General features: G+C 45.4%; 1 protein-coding gene across 1 annotated transcript; it reads right to left on the bottom strand.

Moving 5' to 3' along the window:
• Positions 1-2,454: 2,454 nt before the first annotated feature.
• LOC123887121 lies at positions 2,455-15,561 on the bottom strand. The gene is made up of 2 exons (XM_045936410.1): positions 15,440-15,561; positions 2,455-3,736 (listed from the first exon to the last, which is right to left on the bottom strand). The coding sequence occupies exon 2, from the start codon at positions 3,721-3,723 to the stop codon at positions 2,839-2,841; it is 885 nt and encodes a 294-aa protein (XP_045792366.1). The 5' UTR covers positions 3,724-3,736; positions 15,440-15,561; the 3' UTR covers positions 2,455-2,838.
• Positions 15,562-17,098: the final 1,537 nt, after the last annotated feature.

Raw genomic sequence — 17,098 nt, 5'->3', positions numbered from 1 at the left:
GTCATATTGTTGAATTATCAAGTTCAACATGCATGCCTTTCACAGATTTTAACACCCCGAGACAACGTTCATGAACCTCGGTGAAGAAAGACTTGGCTAGGTAAGATTTGTACCATATGGTACATAAGTAAAATTGTCTTGCACTTTCTACCAAAAAAAAAAAATTGTCTTGCACCATATGAGTATGTTTTATATCATTAAATTAATATGTACATATTTCATTTGATTCAATAATAAAAATTAACATGTATATATCACCAAAAAATAAAAAAATTAACATGTATATTATGCAGGCTTGTTTCAATTGCACCAAAGAATTGCACATTGGGTGCGTTTGATCTGCTAAAAAATAAGGGACTGAACAGGACAACTCCTGCCGTACTGTGTTTGATTTTAAAACTGTTCCTGTTACTGGACAAACTGGGGGCCAAGGGACAGAACAAAACTTGAAATTCTTGTCCCTCACAGAACCACGGGACAACTTTTTGTCCTCAGCATAAGTTGTCTAAAATACCAAAATAACCTTTTGTCTACCAAACATCGTACAACACAAAGTTTGATCAATACCTTAAACGTTTGTCTTGTGTTGTTCTGTCTTATAATGTCATGTACTGTTCTGTGCAGTATTTATATTTTGCAGATCAAACGGACCCTCTATGACAAGAATGGGAAAGACCCTCACTAATTATCCTTTATGATCTAGCTAGGTTCTTCATATTATTCTCCTTTTCATTGTATTGCAGACCCAAATTAAATTGTACTCGATCCAATTTGATAAAACAAACCTGCAATAATTCAAGGTTGTTTCGGCTAGAAAATAAAGTGGTGATTTTAAAGTTTTGTTTAATTGAAGGAAAGAAAGAAAGAGAATCTAACTATGAATGCTTTGTTGGATGTAGAGCAACGTGGTTCAATAAGAAAATGCCAGAGTTGATAGCTGAAGCTGAAGGGGTATCCCAAGGGACCCGGATTCCGTACAGTCACCTTTTTGGTGCAGTCATGCATTCAGGCCATCTACAGCCGTCTGATCAAGATCAGACGGTTATGATTTAAAAACTTATTTATTGACTGCATTTGTTTAAGCCGTCCGATCTAATCGGACGGCTATAAAACGACTGCATGAAAAAGTGACTGCACCAGATCCAATTCCGTATCCCAAGTGATATTCAATACGACCACGTACCCCTTCCAACTTTCAACCCAAACAGTTCTAAAGCCATTTTCCCATTTGCCCCCACCCCCACCTTCCATGTCCTGTCTCCCCCAACACATCTTCCAACTTTTTTTTTTATGAACAATTAATTAATGGGTAAATAGGGTTTTGCCCCCTGCAAAATAAGTCAATTTTGCATTACACCCCTACAAAAGAAAAATTTGGGATTACCCCCTGCAAGATTCTCTCTTTTTACCCCCTGCTTGACAACTTGGCATAAAATCTTTATTTTTTATGAGGTGGCATGCATATGTGGCAAGATTGATGTTGGATAACAAGTTTGCTATAGATTTGGCTAAGCAACAAGCATATAAAAACTAGATATCATTTCTTGAGGGATCAAGTGAACAATTATAAGCTGGAGTTGCAGCACTACAAGACTGAAGCTCAACTTGCAGATATTTTGACAAACGCTTTGAAGACTAGCACACTTGAGGAATTGAAGATGAAGTTAATTAGCAAATGAACTCTACAAATTAAGATTGTAATAAGGAGGAGGTGTATTAGTTGTATTTCGGTCTTAATTGTGTGTTTTAGTCAGAGTCTGGAGTCAGGTTCGGTGGTAAGTTTATTTGAGGAAATATTACTATTATTATTATTATTTTTGGGTGAAAATATTAAGGACATTAAGATTTTAAAAATTATGGTTATGATTTATTTATTTTGAATAAAATGATAATAATTTACTCCATATTTTATGAAAAAATAAATAAATTTATCCCATAAAAAACAAATAATTGAATATTTATAACTAAAAAAAGAAATTGAAATGACTAAAAAAATTCGTACATTACTCTAAAAATTGAAGACAATTTATAATGAAACAAGTCCCTCTAAAAATAACAAAAAAAGAAGTTAGCCATACATTACTTTATAAAGAATTGAGAACTATTTATTTAATAATTAATAAAAATAAACCATGTTCATAAATTTGCACAGAATAGTTCATAAATTTTATATGAATAGATAAAAATATCAAAATTATTAAAATGAACATCATAATCGGAATAATGCACCAAAAAATAATAATTTGCATTTAGATACAAAATAATTTTTTATTTTAAATAAATCAACTTTATTTAGTAAAAAAAACTTTTGTTTTAATGAAAGAAAAAAATCAACTTTTGAATTTTTTTGGTAAGTAATCAACTTTTAATTGTTTAAGGATAATTTAGAAAAAATAAATATAATATAAAAAATAATATAAAAAATAAATAAAATACAATTCCAATTCCAATCCATCCAGAAACGGAAACTCAGTTGTGATCTGTTTAACCATTAAAAAACATCAATTTCACGATGATAATCATATTCATTGGCTCACCAGTGTTCCAACCACAAAGGAACAGAAAACAAACTCCGAATACAAAGCTACATGCACTAATTTACGCCCTAATTTACACTCAACCCTTTGTTCTATACATTTATGATTTTAATCAACCACTCCTCCTAAAAACACATCTTCATTCAAAAATCTCATTTTTCCTCTATTAAAAAGAAGCATATAATAATACTCCTTTCTTTAATGAAGAAAAATGTAAAATTTTCAAATTAGAGAGTAGTTTAGAACTTTGAAACAAAAACACAAATTAGTTCTTATATATGAGATTAGATAAATGATTGATTTAGCAACCTAATCTCAAGCTAAGAGCAGCTTTAACATCTAATCTCCATGCAAATCCACCACAATCCATTCTCCAAACATCACAAGGAACCGTCAGTGAATTTCTCTCCCTTCCACTCCCACATGCGAACTGCACCACTCTAACCCTACACGTGAACGATGGATACAAAATCACACCGTTTACTTTCATCACCAAAGCTACTACTCCTTCACCCATCATTTCCCTATAAGCACCGTTTATCCACGTCACTCTTCCGTAACCGTCAGATATAAACCCTGGACACGTGTCCACACTCAGATTCATTTTCTTTTCATCATCCGTACTCCCTAGTCCTTCACCCTCCACCCATGCGTCAGTCACACACTCAACCGTCACGCTCGAGTAATTACCACCGTCACCTAACCGCACCGGCACCGGAACCGGATCCATCGTACCGTAGCAACCGTACTTTTCGAAACTCAGCCACCGACACCGTTGCATGTTACTATTATTTTCAATTTTATTTGATTCCTTTAGAGTTAGATCTCTCGCCGGAGAATCCTTCCGATCGGGAGTTTCCGGTAGTAAAGGAAGAGTCACCGGCACCGTCACCGGTACCGGATGATTATTTTCCGGTGAAGAAACGGTTTTCTTCCGACGGATCCTTCGTTTCTCTGTGGTATTGTTTTGTTTAACTTGTTTAACGTACTTTCTTCTTGTTCTGCCGGTTTTGACAAAAGCTTCGCCGCTCTCCGATGAAGAAGTACCGTCGGAAGCGGTGGTTCCGGCTACTACTGGTTTAGGTGCGATTGGACGAAACCTAAGCATTATTCTTTCCATGGTTGACATATCATGTGCACCAGTTGCATTTCTGACGATGCAACAACCTCCTCTTCCATCCATCATGCTCTTTCTCTCTGATCGTACCTGGTGATCAGAATAGATTGATGGCCGGTCCGTTGAGCAAGCTTCCACACCGAAGGGGGGGTTTGTACCTGCAGGTGCTCCGATGCCTAAGTCAGCAAAGAGAACAAGAGAGATACAATAGAAGAGAGAGAAAGTATAGTGAGAATGAATCAGAATACCTGGCTCTCCTGTATAGGAGAGCTTATATAGTGCCCCCAGCGCTGGGCCAAAGGTTGGTCTATTGGGCCTGGATAACCGGCCCAATAGGCTCAACTGCCAGGATAGTCCCTGTATCGTAGGGGAAGGCCGTTATTCGCCTCTATCCTGGTTGGAGTCGTTCCGCTATTCGCGGGTAAGGGATAGACTCCGTGACAGCTGTGGCGGGATAGAGGAGCACGTGATAAACGTGCTGCTTAGCTGTTAAGCTAAGGCTGAATGAGTCGTCGTGCACGGATAGCCGAGCACGTGATTAGCGTGGAGCTAATCTGTTATGTCGAGCAGGACACGTCATAGGCTGACGTGTCGGGGAGACCTCCCCTTATTGGGCTGTGCCCCAAATGTCGGGCATAAGTGATTGGGCCAGCTCTTGGCCCAGTCCAGAACAGGAGCCCCCCAAGTCGTTGCTCCTAGCTATAGGAGTAATGACTTAAGGTCCATGCCCGTATGTCGAGGAGAGTTCATATGTTGTTCATAAATTTCTCAATAGTATGACGAGGAGGATTTTACAAAGGGGAAGTTTCTCTTCGCCTGTAACACGCGTGCCACGATGTACGAGGAGAGGATTTTACCCTTTTCTTTGTCGAGGGTATATTGTGGTAATTGTATGTTTGTTAATGCTGCGCGTTTTAGCGGGCACATTTTGTGGCGTTTGTTTCACTTGTCCGTAACTCGCGTTTGCTCCTTGTGTCGAGGAGACAATTACGTTGGTGATAACGATGAGCCCCTCGAGAGACGCGTGGTCTGTTCGATGGGATGTGAAAAGACAGACGTTTCGTCTGATGTTGCCACGTGTGTGGGCTATCAACAGACGCAATGATGACTTTGGGAGTCCGCGTTTTTTGCTTCGTTTTCCGAGGAGGTTTATTAGCCATTGGATTCATCACGTCTTTTCGTTTTCCATCAGATCACATCAGGGCCCTTTGATGCGTTTGATCTTGGCCGTAGAATTCAGATCAACGGGTGTGATTGGAGGGGTGTATATTTTCGCCATGCAGGCGCAGGGCTTTGAAAAGCCTATAAATAGAGAAGGGAGGTTTCATTTACAACTTTTCTCTTCTCCTTTCCCTTTGCCGTTGCTGCTACTGCATTTCTGTGACTCAAAGGTTTCAAGCATCCTTCAAGTTCAAAGTTCCAAACTTCAAATCTTCTCAAAACAAAGGTAAATAAAAGCTCATTCCCTTGTTTTGATTTCGTTCTCATTTTGCCCATTTTGTTTGTGTTAGATTTGGGTATGCTTTGTACCCATTTGGTTTATGTTGTTCAGTTTGTTTTGTGCTTGATAGTTGTAAATCTTTAGTTTTGGTGAGGCTTAATGTTTGTGTCGTATAGCCCTCCCTTTCATACCCATTTTGTTGATGGTTTAAATCACTGTTTTTTAGTGAAGTATTAGTGTTTGGTGGTGGTATTATTTACCATCAAACGCTGATTTTGGGTATTGTAATGTCTCGTAATTCTGGGTTTCGCCCTTATTTTTCCCGTTTTCTGGAAAAACATAGAAATTTGATGAACTTTGATGCTTATCTGGGAAAAGCTATGAACATGTGATGAAGACGATGAATTTTCTGGGTTTTTCGACGAACATTCATAGATTTCTGGAAATCTGTGTTTTGTGTCGGGGAGGAGAATGGTGTTTCCTCTCCCCGTTTATTGTAGTAAAAATTAGTTGAACTTTATGTCGGGGACCGTCTCCCCGTCATTTTCGTTTAGAAAAATGAGTTTGTAAAAACTCTGTGTCGGGGACCTTCTCCCCGTTTTCGCTTTCGCGAATGTTTTAACTGTCGGGGACCTTCTCCCCGTTATTTCGCTGTGGAATTTGTGGATAAATGAGTTTGTAAAAACTCTATGTCGGGGGGGGAACTTCTCCCCGTTTTTAGGCTTTCTCCTTGCTTCCTCTGTTCTGTCTTTGTTTGCCATTTTGATAAGGGCTTTTGGTCGGGGACAGCGTCCTCGCCCTATCCTACGCCCTTTCACTTGATTTGCGGTGAAAGGGTGGATTTGATATGACTGTCGAATTCACTTCATTTTCGCTGCTTTTCAGGTATTCAAAATGTCAGACACAGAAGAGGCTACGGGAAGCCAGGCGGCGTCAAAACATAAGTTGGTCGACACAATTACAGATCCAGAGCTGGCCTGGGTTGCGCCCGAGCCTCGGGGCATCGCTTCCACGATTACTGCCCAGGATCCCCGGCTTTTTACTATAGTCGAGGAGGCTGGCTCAGAAAACTGGGAGGTTCATGCACCTGCCGAAGGGGAGCGGGTTTGCTCGTCGTACGGGGGAGGTAGATTCACTATGTACGAGATGGCATTTAAGGAGTTGGGATTTCGGCTGCCCTTCAACGATCTTGAAGCTGGGATTTTTGGCCGATTAAGGGTGGCTCCTTCCCAGCTTCACCCGAACTCGTTGGCGTTCATCCGGGCGTACCAGATCCTTTGTCGGTATCTGGAGGTGGAAGCTACTGTTGCTTTATTTTTCTACATCTTCCAAATCCAAAGACAGAAAGTCGGGGACCGGCAGGGTTGGATTTCCTTGAAGCACCAGTCGAGCAAAATTTTTAAGATGTTCGTCGAGTCTGCTCGGGGTTTCAAGGAGAGGTATTATGTGGTGAAGCCGGTGACGGAGTTTGCTTTCGATTCTCTGCACATGGAACGGCCCGTGTTCCTCGAGGATGGGTCTCCTCAGTTGGACGAGGAAGGGGAGCAAGTAATGGAGTGGGTTCTTCGATTCCCACTGTCGTGGTCGTCGGAGCACTTTGTGTTGAGGACCGACGAGTATTTAACATCTGCTGAGGATCTTTCCCCGGCCGAAATGGCAGGCTTTGAGAAGCTTAAGGCCTATGTGGACGGCTTTAAGCCGTGTAGGGTTATGACTAGTTTAGGGGAAGTTGCGTTAGATAGGCATGGTCAACCGAGGATCGAGCCTCGTTTTGTTAACACCAAATTATTACTGTCGTGCAAGACTGTTGCAGCTGAGAATACTTTGCTGGGTATTTTCTTCAATTCCTGCCCGTTTTTATTTGTTTTACATTCAGCATTTTGATGTTTTGAGTTCCTCCCCGTGTTTCTGACCACGTTTCCACCTTTGCAGGTAGAATGGCTGATCTAGCTTCCGAGTTGATGAGGATAGCTGCTGAGCAGAAGGGAGAGAAATCAAAGAAGAAGGCAAGGAAATCCAAGCCTAGTGTTTTGATTGCTGAACAAGCTGCTTCGGGGAGTATTAGTCAGTCTTCACCGGTGGGAAGCTCAGCGGGAACCCCGGGAGGTCGTGCAAAGAGGCAACGGGAGGAACAGATGACGCCTATCGTCGACCTGTCGGAGGGGGACGGTGGCTTTGTCCTCCCCGCGTGTTTGAGCAACCGGAGCTTTTTTGATAACAATCCCCTCCAGGTGCCTGCGTCGGAGAAGAAGTATATACTGGGCGCTTCTGCATCTGCCCGACAGAAACAGCTCAACGAGGATGTTGCTGCTGTCATCCGTCTGGCGGAGACAGCCTTGGTGCTGAATGAAGGGGGGCCAACTCTCGAGGCTGAGAAGCTGGCCGCTAAAAACAGGAAGCTGGAGGCAGAGATTGCTTTGTTGGAAAATGATCTGCTCGACCTTAGGAGCAAGCAGGAAAATTATTTCAAGAATATGGAGGAGGCCCGACTTACCGCTGAGCAGCTGGAGAAGACGAATAAAGTGCTCGAGGATCTGAAAATCAGTAGTGCCGAGCAGAGGGGTAAGCTGATGGAAGAAGTGGCTATGTTGCAAACCAAGTGTGCCCCTCTTGAGGATGAGAAGGAGGAAACTCTCAAGTTTGTAACTCGAGGAGACCTGGTGAAGGAAATCAAGAGGCAAGGGGGCTTGATGTTGGCGAGCATGGTGCATGGGTGGAAGAATGCGATCGCCCAACTCAGGGTTGTGAATGCCGAGCACGGCTTGATTACTGATGGCATTCATAAGCTCAAACGGGTTGAGCACGGGCAGATTGTTATTCCTGAAGAGTATAAGAAAATGGAGCTCGAGGAGGAAAAGTTGGATGAGGAGGAAGGTGATGGTGAAGACGAGGAGGATGAGGTTGAGGATGATGTTGTCGAGGAGGATAAGAATCCTGAGGAGGACAAGGAAGGTCATGATGAAAGCCATTAGGTCTCCTCGACAAATTAATTTTTCGGCCTGCGCGCCATTGTCTTGTGTTTTATTTGCTTTTCTGACAATTTATTTTTGGGGGCCTGCGTGCCCGGTTTTTGTAACATCCGAACAAATGGGTTTTTATGCCCGGTGATTTATAACAATGATGCCCGTTTATTCATCCTGCTCGTCTATTTTATCTCCTCGTATGTATGTTTTAAGTTATTGCTCTTTGTTTTTGCTAAGTTATGCCTGTTTGTAATATGCATGTCTTTATGCTTGCTCGTTTTTAACTTAACAACTTTTTGGTTTTGATATTCGTATACTTGCTCGACATTGTTGTATGCCTGCTCGACAAAACCGTTTTTATATTTGTAAGTTTTTTGTTGCGAGCGCGTTTCGTCGAGGAGGTCGTCCTCGGATTTAACTTAGAAGTTTAGGGAACTAACTAAGCGCCTAGAGTTGTTTTCTGAGGCTAATACGGACGCCGGCACGTTGTTGTGCCCGCCCCCCGCGGCTTGAACTTCCCATCGCGAGCTGGGCGTTAAGCCTTGGCACGAAAGACGAGGAGCTTGTCTTAAAGGTCATCCTTGTCGGGGAGATGCTATGCCCTTCCTGAGCCAAAGTATCTCCTTTTCAATAATTGGATCGAGCACGTGTGCCCGCGTGCTCTCCGTTGTCTTGCTGTCGGGCTCGTTGCTTGAGGATCCGAGCAGCCTCTTTTGAGGGTATGTTTTTTAGTTCGGCAATAACTTAGCTGTAGTATTGTTTTAATTTTTGGGCGTTCCAAGGTCGAGGAAGTTTCTTTCCTCGAAGATCCTCGAGGTAATACGCGCCATTTTCTGTTTTGTCAATGACGCGATATGGTCCTTCCCAGTTGGCCGCCAATTTACCATCCTGGGAGTCCTTAGCATTTCGTCTTAAGACGAGGCTGCCTACTTCGAATTCTCTTTTGATGATTTTGACGTCATGTCGGGCAGCTATTTTTTGTTTAAGGGTGGCTTCCCGAAGGGATGCCCCCGTGCGGATCTCTTCGACGAGATCAAGCTCTTCACGGAGAGCTTCGTCGTTCATTTCTTCTTCGAGCGGTTGCTCGGTTCGGCGAGATGGCTCGCCCACCTCCACGGGGATGACTGCTTCTGTTCCATATACCATTCTAAATGGAGTCTCCCCGGTTGTGGAGTGTGGTGTTGTGCGATAGGCCCAAAGGACGCTTTCGAGCTCCTCGACCCATTTCTTTTTATTTTGATCCAATCTTCGTCGTAGGCCGCGCAGGATTACTCTGTTGGCGGCCTCGGCTTGCCCGTTAGTTTGGGGATGTTCCACGGAAGTGAAATGTTGCTTAGTCCCCAGGGCAGCGAGGAAGTCTTGGAATCCTTTGTCCGTGAATTGTGTCCCGTTGTCCGTGACGACGGCTTGTGGTATCCCAAACCGGCAGAGTACGTCGCGTTTGAAGAAACGGAGTATCCTGAAGGACGTTATGTCGGAGAGAGGTTCAGCCTCTACCCATTTGGTGAAGTAGTCCACGGCGACTATCAGAAATTTATTTTGGTGGAGTCCCTTTGTGAAAGGGCCAAGTATATCCATGCCCCACCAAGCGAAGGGCCATGGCGACGACATGGATTTGAGCTCGTGGGGAGGAGCTAGGTGCATGTCCCCATGTCGTTGACATTTGTCGCATTTTTTCACATGGTCCTTTGCGTCTTGCTGCATGGTGGGCCAATAGTATCCTGCCCGAAGAGCTTTTCTGGCCAGCGATCTTCCTCCCAGGTGCTGGGCGTTGATCCCCTCGTGTACCTCGCGCAGGATGTAGTCGACTGTTTCTTTGTCGACGCATTTTAGGAGTGGGATTGAGAATCCTCTTCTATATAACTTTCCGTCGAGGACGACATATGCGCATGCTCGACGTCTAATTATTGCTGCCTCTTTCTGATCGTCGGGGAGGGTTCCATTCGCGAGGAAGTTGTACACGGGGGTCATCCAGCAATTTTGGTCGCCAATGACATTTATGTCGAGGACGTTGCTCGTCTTCTCGATGCTTGGTCGGGGGAGTACTTCCTGAATGACGGATTTGTTTCCGCCTTTCTTTTTTGTGCTCGCCAGTTTGGACAGGATATCTGCCCGTTTGTTGTGCTCGCGTGGAACGTGTTGCACCTCCACGGATTCGAACTTAGTGATTTTTTCCTTCACTAATGCTAGATATTCAGAGAGATTATCATTTTTGGCTTGATATTCTCCCAATACTTGTGAGGCAACAAGTTGTGAATCTGTGAAAATTTTTACTTCTTTTGCCTCCATGTCCTCGGCCAACCGTAGCCCTGCTAGGAAGGCTTCGTATTCTGCTTGGTTATTTGATGTCGGGAAGGATAGTGCTAGGGACACTTCGATGATGATCCCATTTTCGTTTTCCAGGATAATTCCTGCTCCTGCTCCTGTGGAGCTTGACGCTCCGTCGACGAATATTGTCCATTTGTCTGCCTCGCTTGTCGAGGAGGCTGGACTCGTCATTTCGGCCACAAAGTCTGCTAGGACTTGTGATTTTAGCGCTTTCCTGCTTTCGTAACGAATGTCGAATTCGGAAAGCTCGAGGGACCATTTAAGCATCCTGCCCGCCATGTCTGGTCGACCAAGCAATGATTTGATGGGTTGGTCGGTTCGTACTATGATTGTGTGTGCTAGGAAGTAGTGACGTAGTCTTCTTGCTGCGTTGATCAAGGCAAGGGCCACCTTCTCGATTTGTGTATATCTGAGTTCGGGCCCCTGGAGAGCCTTGCTCGTGAAGTACACTGGTTTTTGTCCTTCCGTTGTTTCGCGGACAAGGGCTGCGCTGACGGCCTCGGATGCGACGGAGAGGTAGATGTATAACACTTCCTCGACATCCGGGCGCGAGAGGACTGGGGGTTCGGAGAGGGCCTTCTTAAGATGTTGAAGGGCCTGCTCGCACTCGTCCGTCCATTCGAACACAGCTTCTTTCCTTAGTAACTTGAAAAGTGGTAATGCGTGTTGAGCAGATTTTGCTACGAAGCGAGACAATGAGGTCAGCATTCCGTTCAAGGTTTGTATGGATTTTTTGTTGCTCGGAGTTGGGAGCTCCGTAAAGGCACGACATTTGTCGGGGTTGGCTTCGATTCCTCGTTCTGTTAGGTAGAATCCGAGGAACTTTCCTGCTCGTACCCCGAAGGTGCACTTTTCTGGGTTGAATCGCATGTTGTGTTTTCTGGCCTGCTCGAAGACCTTACGTAGGTGGGCGGTATGGTCGATTTCCTCGTGGGATTTTACGATCATGTCGTCCATGTAGACTTCGAGCATGTCGCCTATTTCTGCCCGGAATACTTTGTTCATCATCCGCTGGTATGTAGCACCAGCGTTTTTTAGACCGAAGGGCATTACGTTGTAGTAATAGTTGCCCGACTCGGTCATGAAAGCTGTTTTTCCCCTGTCGGCCACAGCCATTGGGATTTGGTTGTATCCTGAATATGCATCCATAAAAGACAATAATTTAAAGCCAGAAGAATTATCGACTAATTTATCAATGCAAGGTAAAGGATAGGAATCTTTAGGGCAAGCCCTATTGAGATCGGTGTAGTCAACACACATGCGCCATTTTCCATTAGATTTTTTAACTAGTACAACGTTTGACAACCAGGTAGTGTATCTGGCTTCAGAAATAAAATTTGCCTCTAGGAGGTCTTTTACAGCTTTTTCAGCAGCCTCCGCTTTTTCGGGAGACTGCCTACGCCTACGTTGCACTACAGCACTAGCAAGTGGGTCGACAGTAAGTTGATGGCAAGCAATGTTTGGATCCAGCCCGGGCATGTCGGCGGCGTGCCATGCGAACAAGTCAGCATTTTCTCTAAGGCAGGCTTTCAGCTGCTTCCTCGCCAACTCGGGGAGCCCTGTCCCAATCTTGACTCCTTTTTCTGGATCCTCGCCAAACTGGACTATCTCGAAGTCTCCATCTGGAATGGGGCGATAATGTTCTTTGCTCGCCTCGTCGTCCTCTTTCTCCTCCTTCTTTAGCTTTTTCTCCTCCTTATGCTCTTTCTTGGAGGTGCGGCTGTCAAGATCAACAGAGCTCACACTTGGACCGGGCAGACTTGGTGGTGCTTCCGGGGATGGTTCTGGTGGTGTTTCCGAGGAAGGCTTTGGCTTCTTTGCTTCAGGAGCTTTGCCAATGAAGTTGTTACCTTTGGATGCTGCGTCAAAGCACCTCCTCGCGGCTTCGATGTCCCCGTGCAAAGTAGCAACCTGCCCCTTATGAGTGTAATATTTCATCTTCAGGTGGGCGGTGGAGGGGACAGCCATCAGGTCTGCTATGGCCGTCCTGCCGATGATGCACTGGTAGAGGCAGGGGCAGTCCACGACCAAGAATTTCACCCTGATCGACTTAGCAGTCTCTTCGGAGCCAAAGGTGACGATCAGGTCGACATAACCCCAAGGCCTAGTAGTTGCTCCATTGAATCCTGTGAGGTCCGAGCCCATGTATGGGGTGAGGTGTGTCTCGTCCAGCTGTAAGGTCCTGAACAAACTGGCGTACATGATGTCGCAAGAGCTCCCCGGATCGATGAGGACCCGACGAACGTCCATGTTGGCCATGTCTGCCCGGACGAGGAGGGGAATTTGGAAATTGGCTGTCCCACCGGGCAGCTCTTCTCGATAGAAGGCTAAAGGCATTGATCGCCCCTTCGCCTTGTCCAGCGTTGCGTTCATGTTTGAGGACGTGTTGATGAGATCCTCGAATTTTCTTTTTATTGATCCGACGGTGTGCTTGTCCATGTGACCGCCGGATATGACGAGTGAGTCTGTGAAGTAGTCCCCCGTGCTGAGCGTAGGACTAGTATGGGTGTCCCCAAAACCGCTGGGGATAGCAAAGTCTTCTGGCCGGGAGACGCTCATGGCAATTTGCTTGGTGCCACTCTGCCCGGCTGGTGGGGGAACTACCTCCTCGACGGCGCGGGTCTCCGCGGCCTCTGGTCGAGGGTCATTGTTTCTCTTCACGAACTCTCGTAACTGTCCGTTTCTTATTAATATTTCGATAGCATCTTTCAGCTGGATGCAATCGTCGGTCCTGTGACCGTAACTCTTGTGGTATCTGCAATACCTATTCTTGTCTTGGCCGGGCTTCAGGGGAGTCGGCTTAGGCTGTTTTACATTCGCTCTGTTAAACTCAGAGACGTGAACTTCAGCAAATATTTCTCCCCGTGACTTGACGAGGGGGGTGTATGTGGCGAATGTGCTTGGAGGGCCACGAGATTCACGCCTGTCGCCCCTCCTTCGGTCTCTGCCCCTCTCGCCGCCCCGATCGCCGCCTCTATCATGTCCCCGGTCGCTTCCCCTGTCATCGTTCCTGTGGGTGGACTCGCGGGCAGGGTGGCTGTTTCCAGGTCGGGCAAGGCGAGCGACATCAGCTGCCTGGACCTCCTCGTAGTCGATGTACTTTTGAGCTTTTAGGAGGAGGTCGTCCCAGGTGGGTGGTTTTTCTATGCCCACAGCTTTAGCAAAATCGCTGCCCGGGCGAAGGCCCCTTTGCAGCAAGTATTTCTTCATGTCGTCTGTCGTTTCGACCTGTACAGCCTCTTTGTTGAATCTCTCGACGAAGTTTCGGAGAGTTTCGTCTTCAGCTTGGTATATGGCCTCCAAGGCATGCACAGTCTTTGGGTGCTTGCGGGAAGCAGTGAAGTGTCTGCTAAACTGTTCAGTAAGATCCCTCCATGAATGGATGGATTGAGGGGGCAGGCTTTGGTACCATGCCATTGCTCCCTTCCTCAGCGTGGTTGGGAACAGTCTGCATCTAATGGCCCCGCTAATGTTCCTGAAATCCAGGTTAGCGTTGACATTAGCTATGTGGTCGTCGGGGTCGGTCAAACCATCGTACGCGGGGAGCGTAGGAGGTCTCTCGAAGCCCTTTGGGACACGCTTCCTCAGAATGTCTGTGGACAGGGGGCATCGGGGATCGCCCTCGTCACTCCCGTTAGGAGAATGGTCCTCGGAAGATCGGGGAGAGTAGTCGCCGGGCATGGGCGTTGGACTGCGAGATTTGCGAGGACGATAGCTGCCCGACGCGCCGTGCTTGGCCATGTTCGCCAACCCTTGAGGTGAATGGCGGCGCGGGGCTTCGTGCTTCCCTTTCTTGCCCGGGGAGAGCCTACCCTCGCGATGTGGAGGAGTACGATCCCTCTTCCGAGGAGTAACTTCGACCCTCTCTAAGTCGGGGCGTCGATGTTTGACGGCCGCCGGACGGGGAGGGGAAGGTGTAGCCTGGTGTCTCCGCGGGGGAGAGTTGGTCTTTCTGCGACGCCGGCTTTTCTCCAGCGCGGCGATTCTTTCGCTCTGCTCGTCCAGTCGACGATTTTGAGCCTGCATGGCCTCCGTTGTTTGTTTGAGGGCAGCGATCAAGGCTGCGACCTCAGAGTTGGCCAAGACGGCGGGCTGTTCGGCGTTGTTTGCCGGAGCTTCTTGCTTGAATTGCGGGCGTTTGCCCATACGACGATCGGTTAGGTTCTCAACGTCTTCTTCATCGGAAGAGAGTGAGGTTTCCCGTCCGTCGCGGGAGTCTGCTTCTGGACCGCGCGGTACGGTGGTATTGTCACGCACCGGTGATAGCACGGTGTTATGCTGCGGCGGCGGAGAGGACGGAACGTTGAGCACGTTGTCGTCGTTGGCATCGGTGTTGAGTTGCTGTGATGAACTAGCCATGATGAAAGTTGTTGAAGAATGGAATCGGTTTTGATCTTTGTTTCTTTAGGAAAGATTAAAGAAGGGGAGGAACTCAGTTCCCACAGACGGCGCCACTGATCGTACCTGGTGATCAGAATAGATTGATGGCCGGTCCGTTGAGCAAGCTTCCACACCGAAGGGGGGGTTTGTACCTGCAGGTGCTCCGATGCCTAAGTCAGCAAAGAGAACAAGAGAGATACAATAGAAGAGAGAGAAAGTATAGTGAGAATGAATCAGAATACCTGGCTCTCCTGTATAGGAGAGCTTATATAGTGCCCCCAGCGCTGGGCCAAAGGTTGGTCTATTGGGCCTGGATAACCGGCCCAATAGGCTCAACTGCCAGGATAGTCCCTGTATCGTAGGGGAAGGCCGTTATTCGCCTCTATCCTGGTTGGAGTCGTTCCGCTATTCGCGGGTAAGGGATAGACTCCGTGACAGCTGTGGCGGGATAGAGGAGCACGTGATAAACGTGCTGCTTAGCTGTTAAGCTAAGGCTGAATGAGTCGTCGTGCACGGATAGCCGAGCACGTGATTAGCGTGGAGCTAATCTGTTATGTCGAGCAGGACACGTCATAGGCTGACGTGTCGGGGAGACCTCCCCTTATTGGGCTGTGCCCCAAATGTCGGGCATAAGTGATTGGGCCAGCTCTTGGCCCAGTCCAGAACACTCTCTATGAACTCACTTTTTTTTGTTTTTTGTTTTTGTTTTTATCTTTTTTTCGGTGTTGCAAGGGGAAAGTGATGCAAAAGATGGAACCAAATGGTAGAGAATATGAATACAATACAAGTGATGGAAACGAGGGTTTGGATTTATAGGAAGATGGGAAAGTGACGCGTGTAAGAAAAAACACGTGTTTGAACAGTGACGATAGGGAAGAGTGAGGAGAATGTGATTGGTTGAAGAAGGAAACGTGGCGATAGAATGAGAGAAAGTAGAGTGTGAATTTGTGAGAACCAATGGAGAAAAGAGAAGTGCACAGTGGTTGTGACTAATGAGAGACACGTAAGACTGTTTTGTTTCGGGGATTGTGATTGTGAAGCTTTGACCGTTGGATGGTTTGATAGGAGGAGAGGGGTTGATGATGGCGACGATGTGTGCCACGGCCAATAGCAGTAACAGGTGGACGGCTCGATAAGATAACCATGCGAATTGTAGTTTAGTGATGACGTGATATTGCTGTTTTAATTTTCAGCAAATGGAGTACTGGTATTTACCTCAGGTTAAAATCGAAAGTTAATCAGGCTAATTCTAAGATGGAGTTGGTTCAAATGAGAGAATGTTGGTTTGAAATTTGCGTAGATATTTTGTGCCTACCTGGTAGCAGCACCATATAAGTAAGTATATTTTATCTAGGACAGGGCCATGGCCCTCCCCAGAATTTTTAATTTTTTTTTATAGGTATACTATTTAGCGGCGGTTGTAAACCCCCACGAAATAGTCTGTGTAGTTTGTTATATTTTGTTTTGTGGGGGGATTCAAACCATAAATCCAGTATTCTTTAACAGATTTGCTCTTTGCGGGGTTGCAAACCCCCGCTATGTTTACGTCCCATAATTCAAATGATTCAAATATACTTTTTAATTTATTTTTTTAAGCATCCCTTCTAATGTTTTATTGTTTAATAATTTATAGATGTCTTAAAATGTGTAATTTATTTTGTTGAAGTATTCAAGTATATTTTTTTGGAGAAAAAAGTACTCAAATTTTTATTTAAAATAGAGTTTGTGCATAAAAATTCATGTTTGATCAATCTTTCATTAAAAAAATTTAAATTTTTGTTAGAGAGATGCATATAATATTATAAACATAAATACAAAAACTAATTAAAAAGTATGAAGTTTACACATTTGACATAAAATATATTTCATAATATATTTTTAAAATTTATTTAATAAACATGTTAATGGTCCACCTTTTAACTATTTTTGAGATATCCATACTAGACAGACTCTCAATATGATATGTCTTTTTTTTAGTAATTTCTTTTGCATATTCGATTTATATTTGTAGCGGCCCGCCCTAATTTTTCAGGCTAGCTCCGCCACTGATCTTACCATGATCATATGTAACATTTGTCTGGTGGTATTCCTCTTTCATTCTAGTGAATGGAAGAGATGTGCTCCGACGCTCAAGTTAGTAAGAGGTGGAGTAAGGTTTTAAGAATAAAATAGAATGTATTCGATTCCTCTCCATGAGAGGAGTACATTTAGCCTTCAATGTTGGGCCAAGACTATTGATTCACAATGTCATCAATGACTGTCGGAAAATGGCGGAAGAGTCTTGATGGACAATAATTGTTCATCATTCCGATGTCGAACGTTACGATATGCT

Source organism: Trifolium pratense, linkage group LG5 (assembly GCF_020283565.1).
Source record: "Trifolium pratense cultivar HEN17-A07 linkage group LG5, ARS_RC_1.1, whole genome shotgun sequence".
In the NCBI taxonomy this organism is placed as follows: Eukaryota; Viridiplantae; Streptophyta; class Magnoliopsida; order Fabales; family Fabaceae; genus Trifolium; species Trifolium pratense.
Note: the sequence above shows the minus strand (reverse complement) of the source record. Positions and strands in the feature narration are given on the sequence as shown.

What these genes read in the sequence shown, in the direction of transcription:
- LOC123887121 (XM_045936410.1), bottom strand. Translation starts at nt 3,723, where the DNA reads ATGATGGATGGAAGAGGAGGTTGTTGCATCGTCAGAAATGCAACTGGT.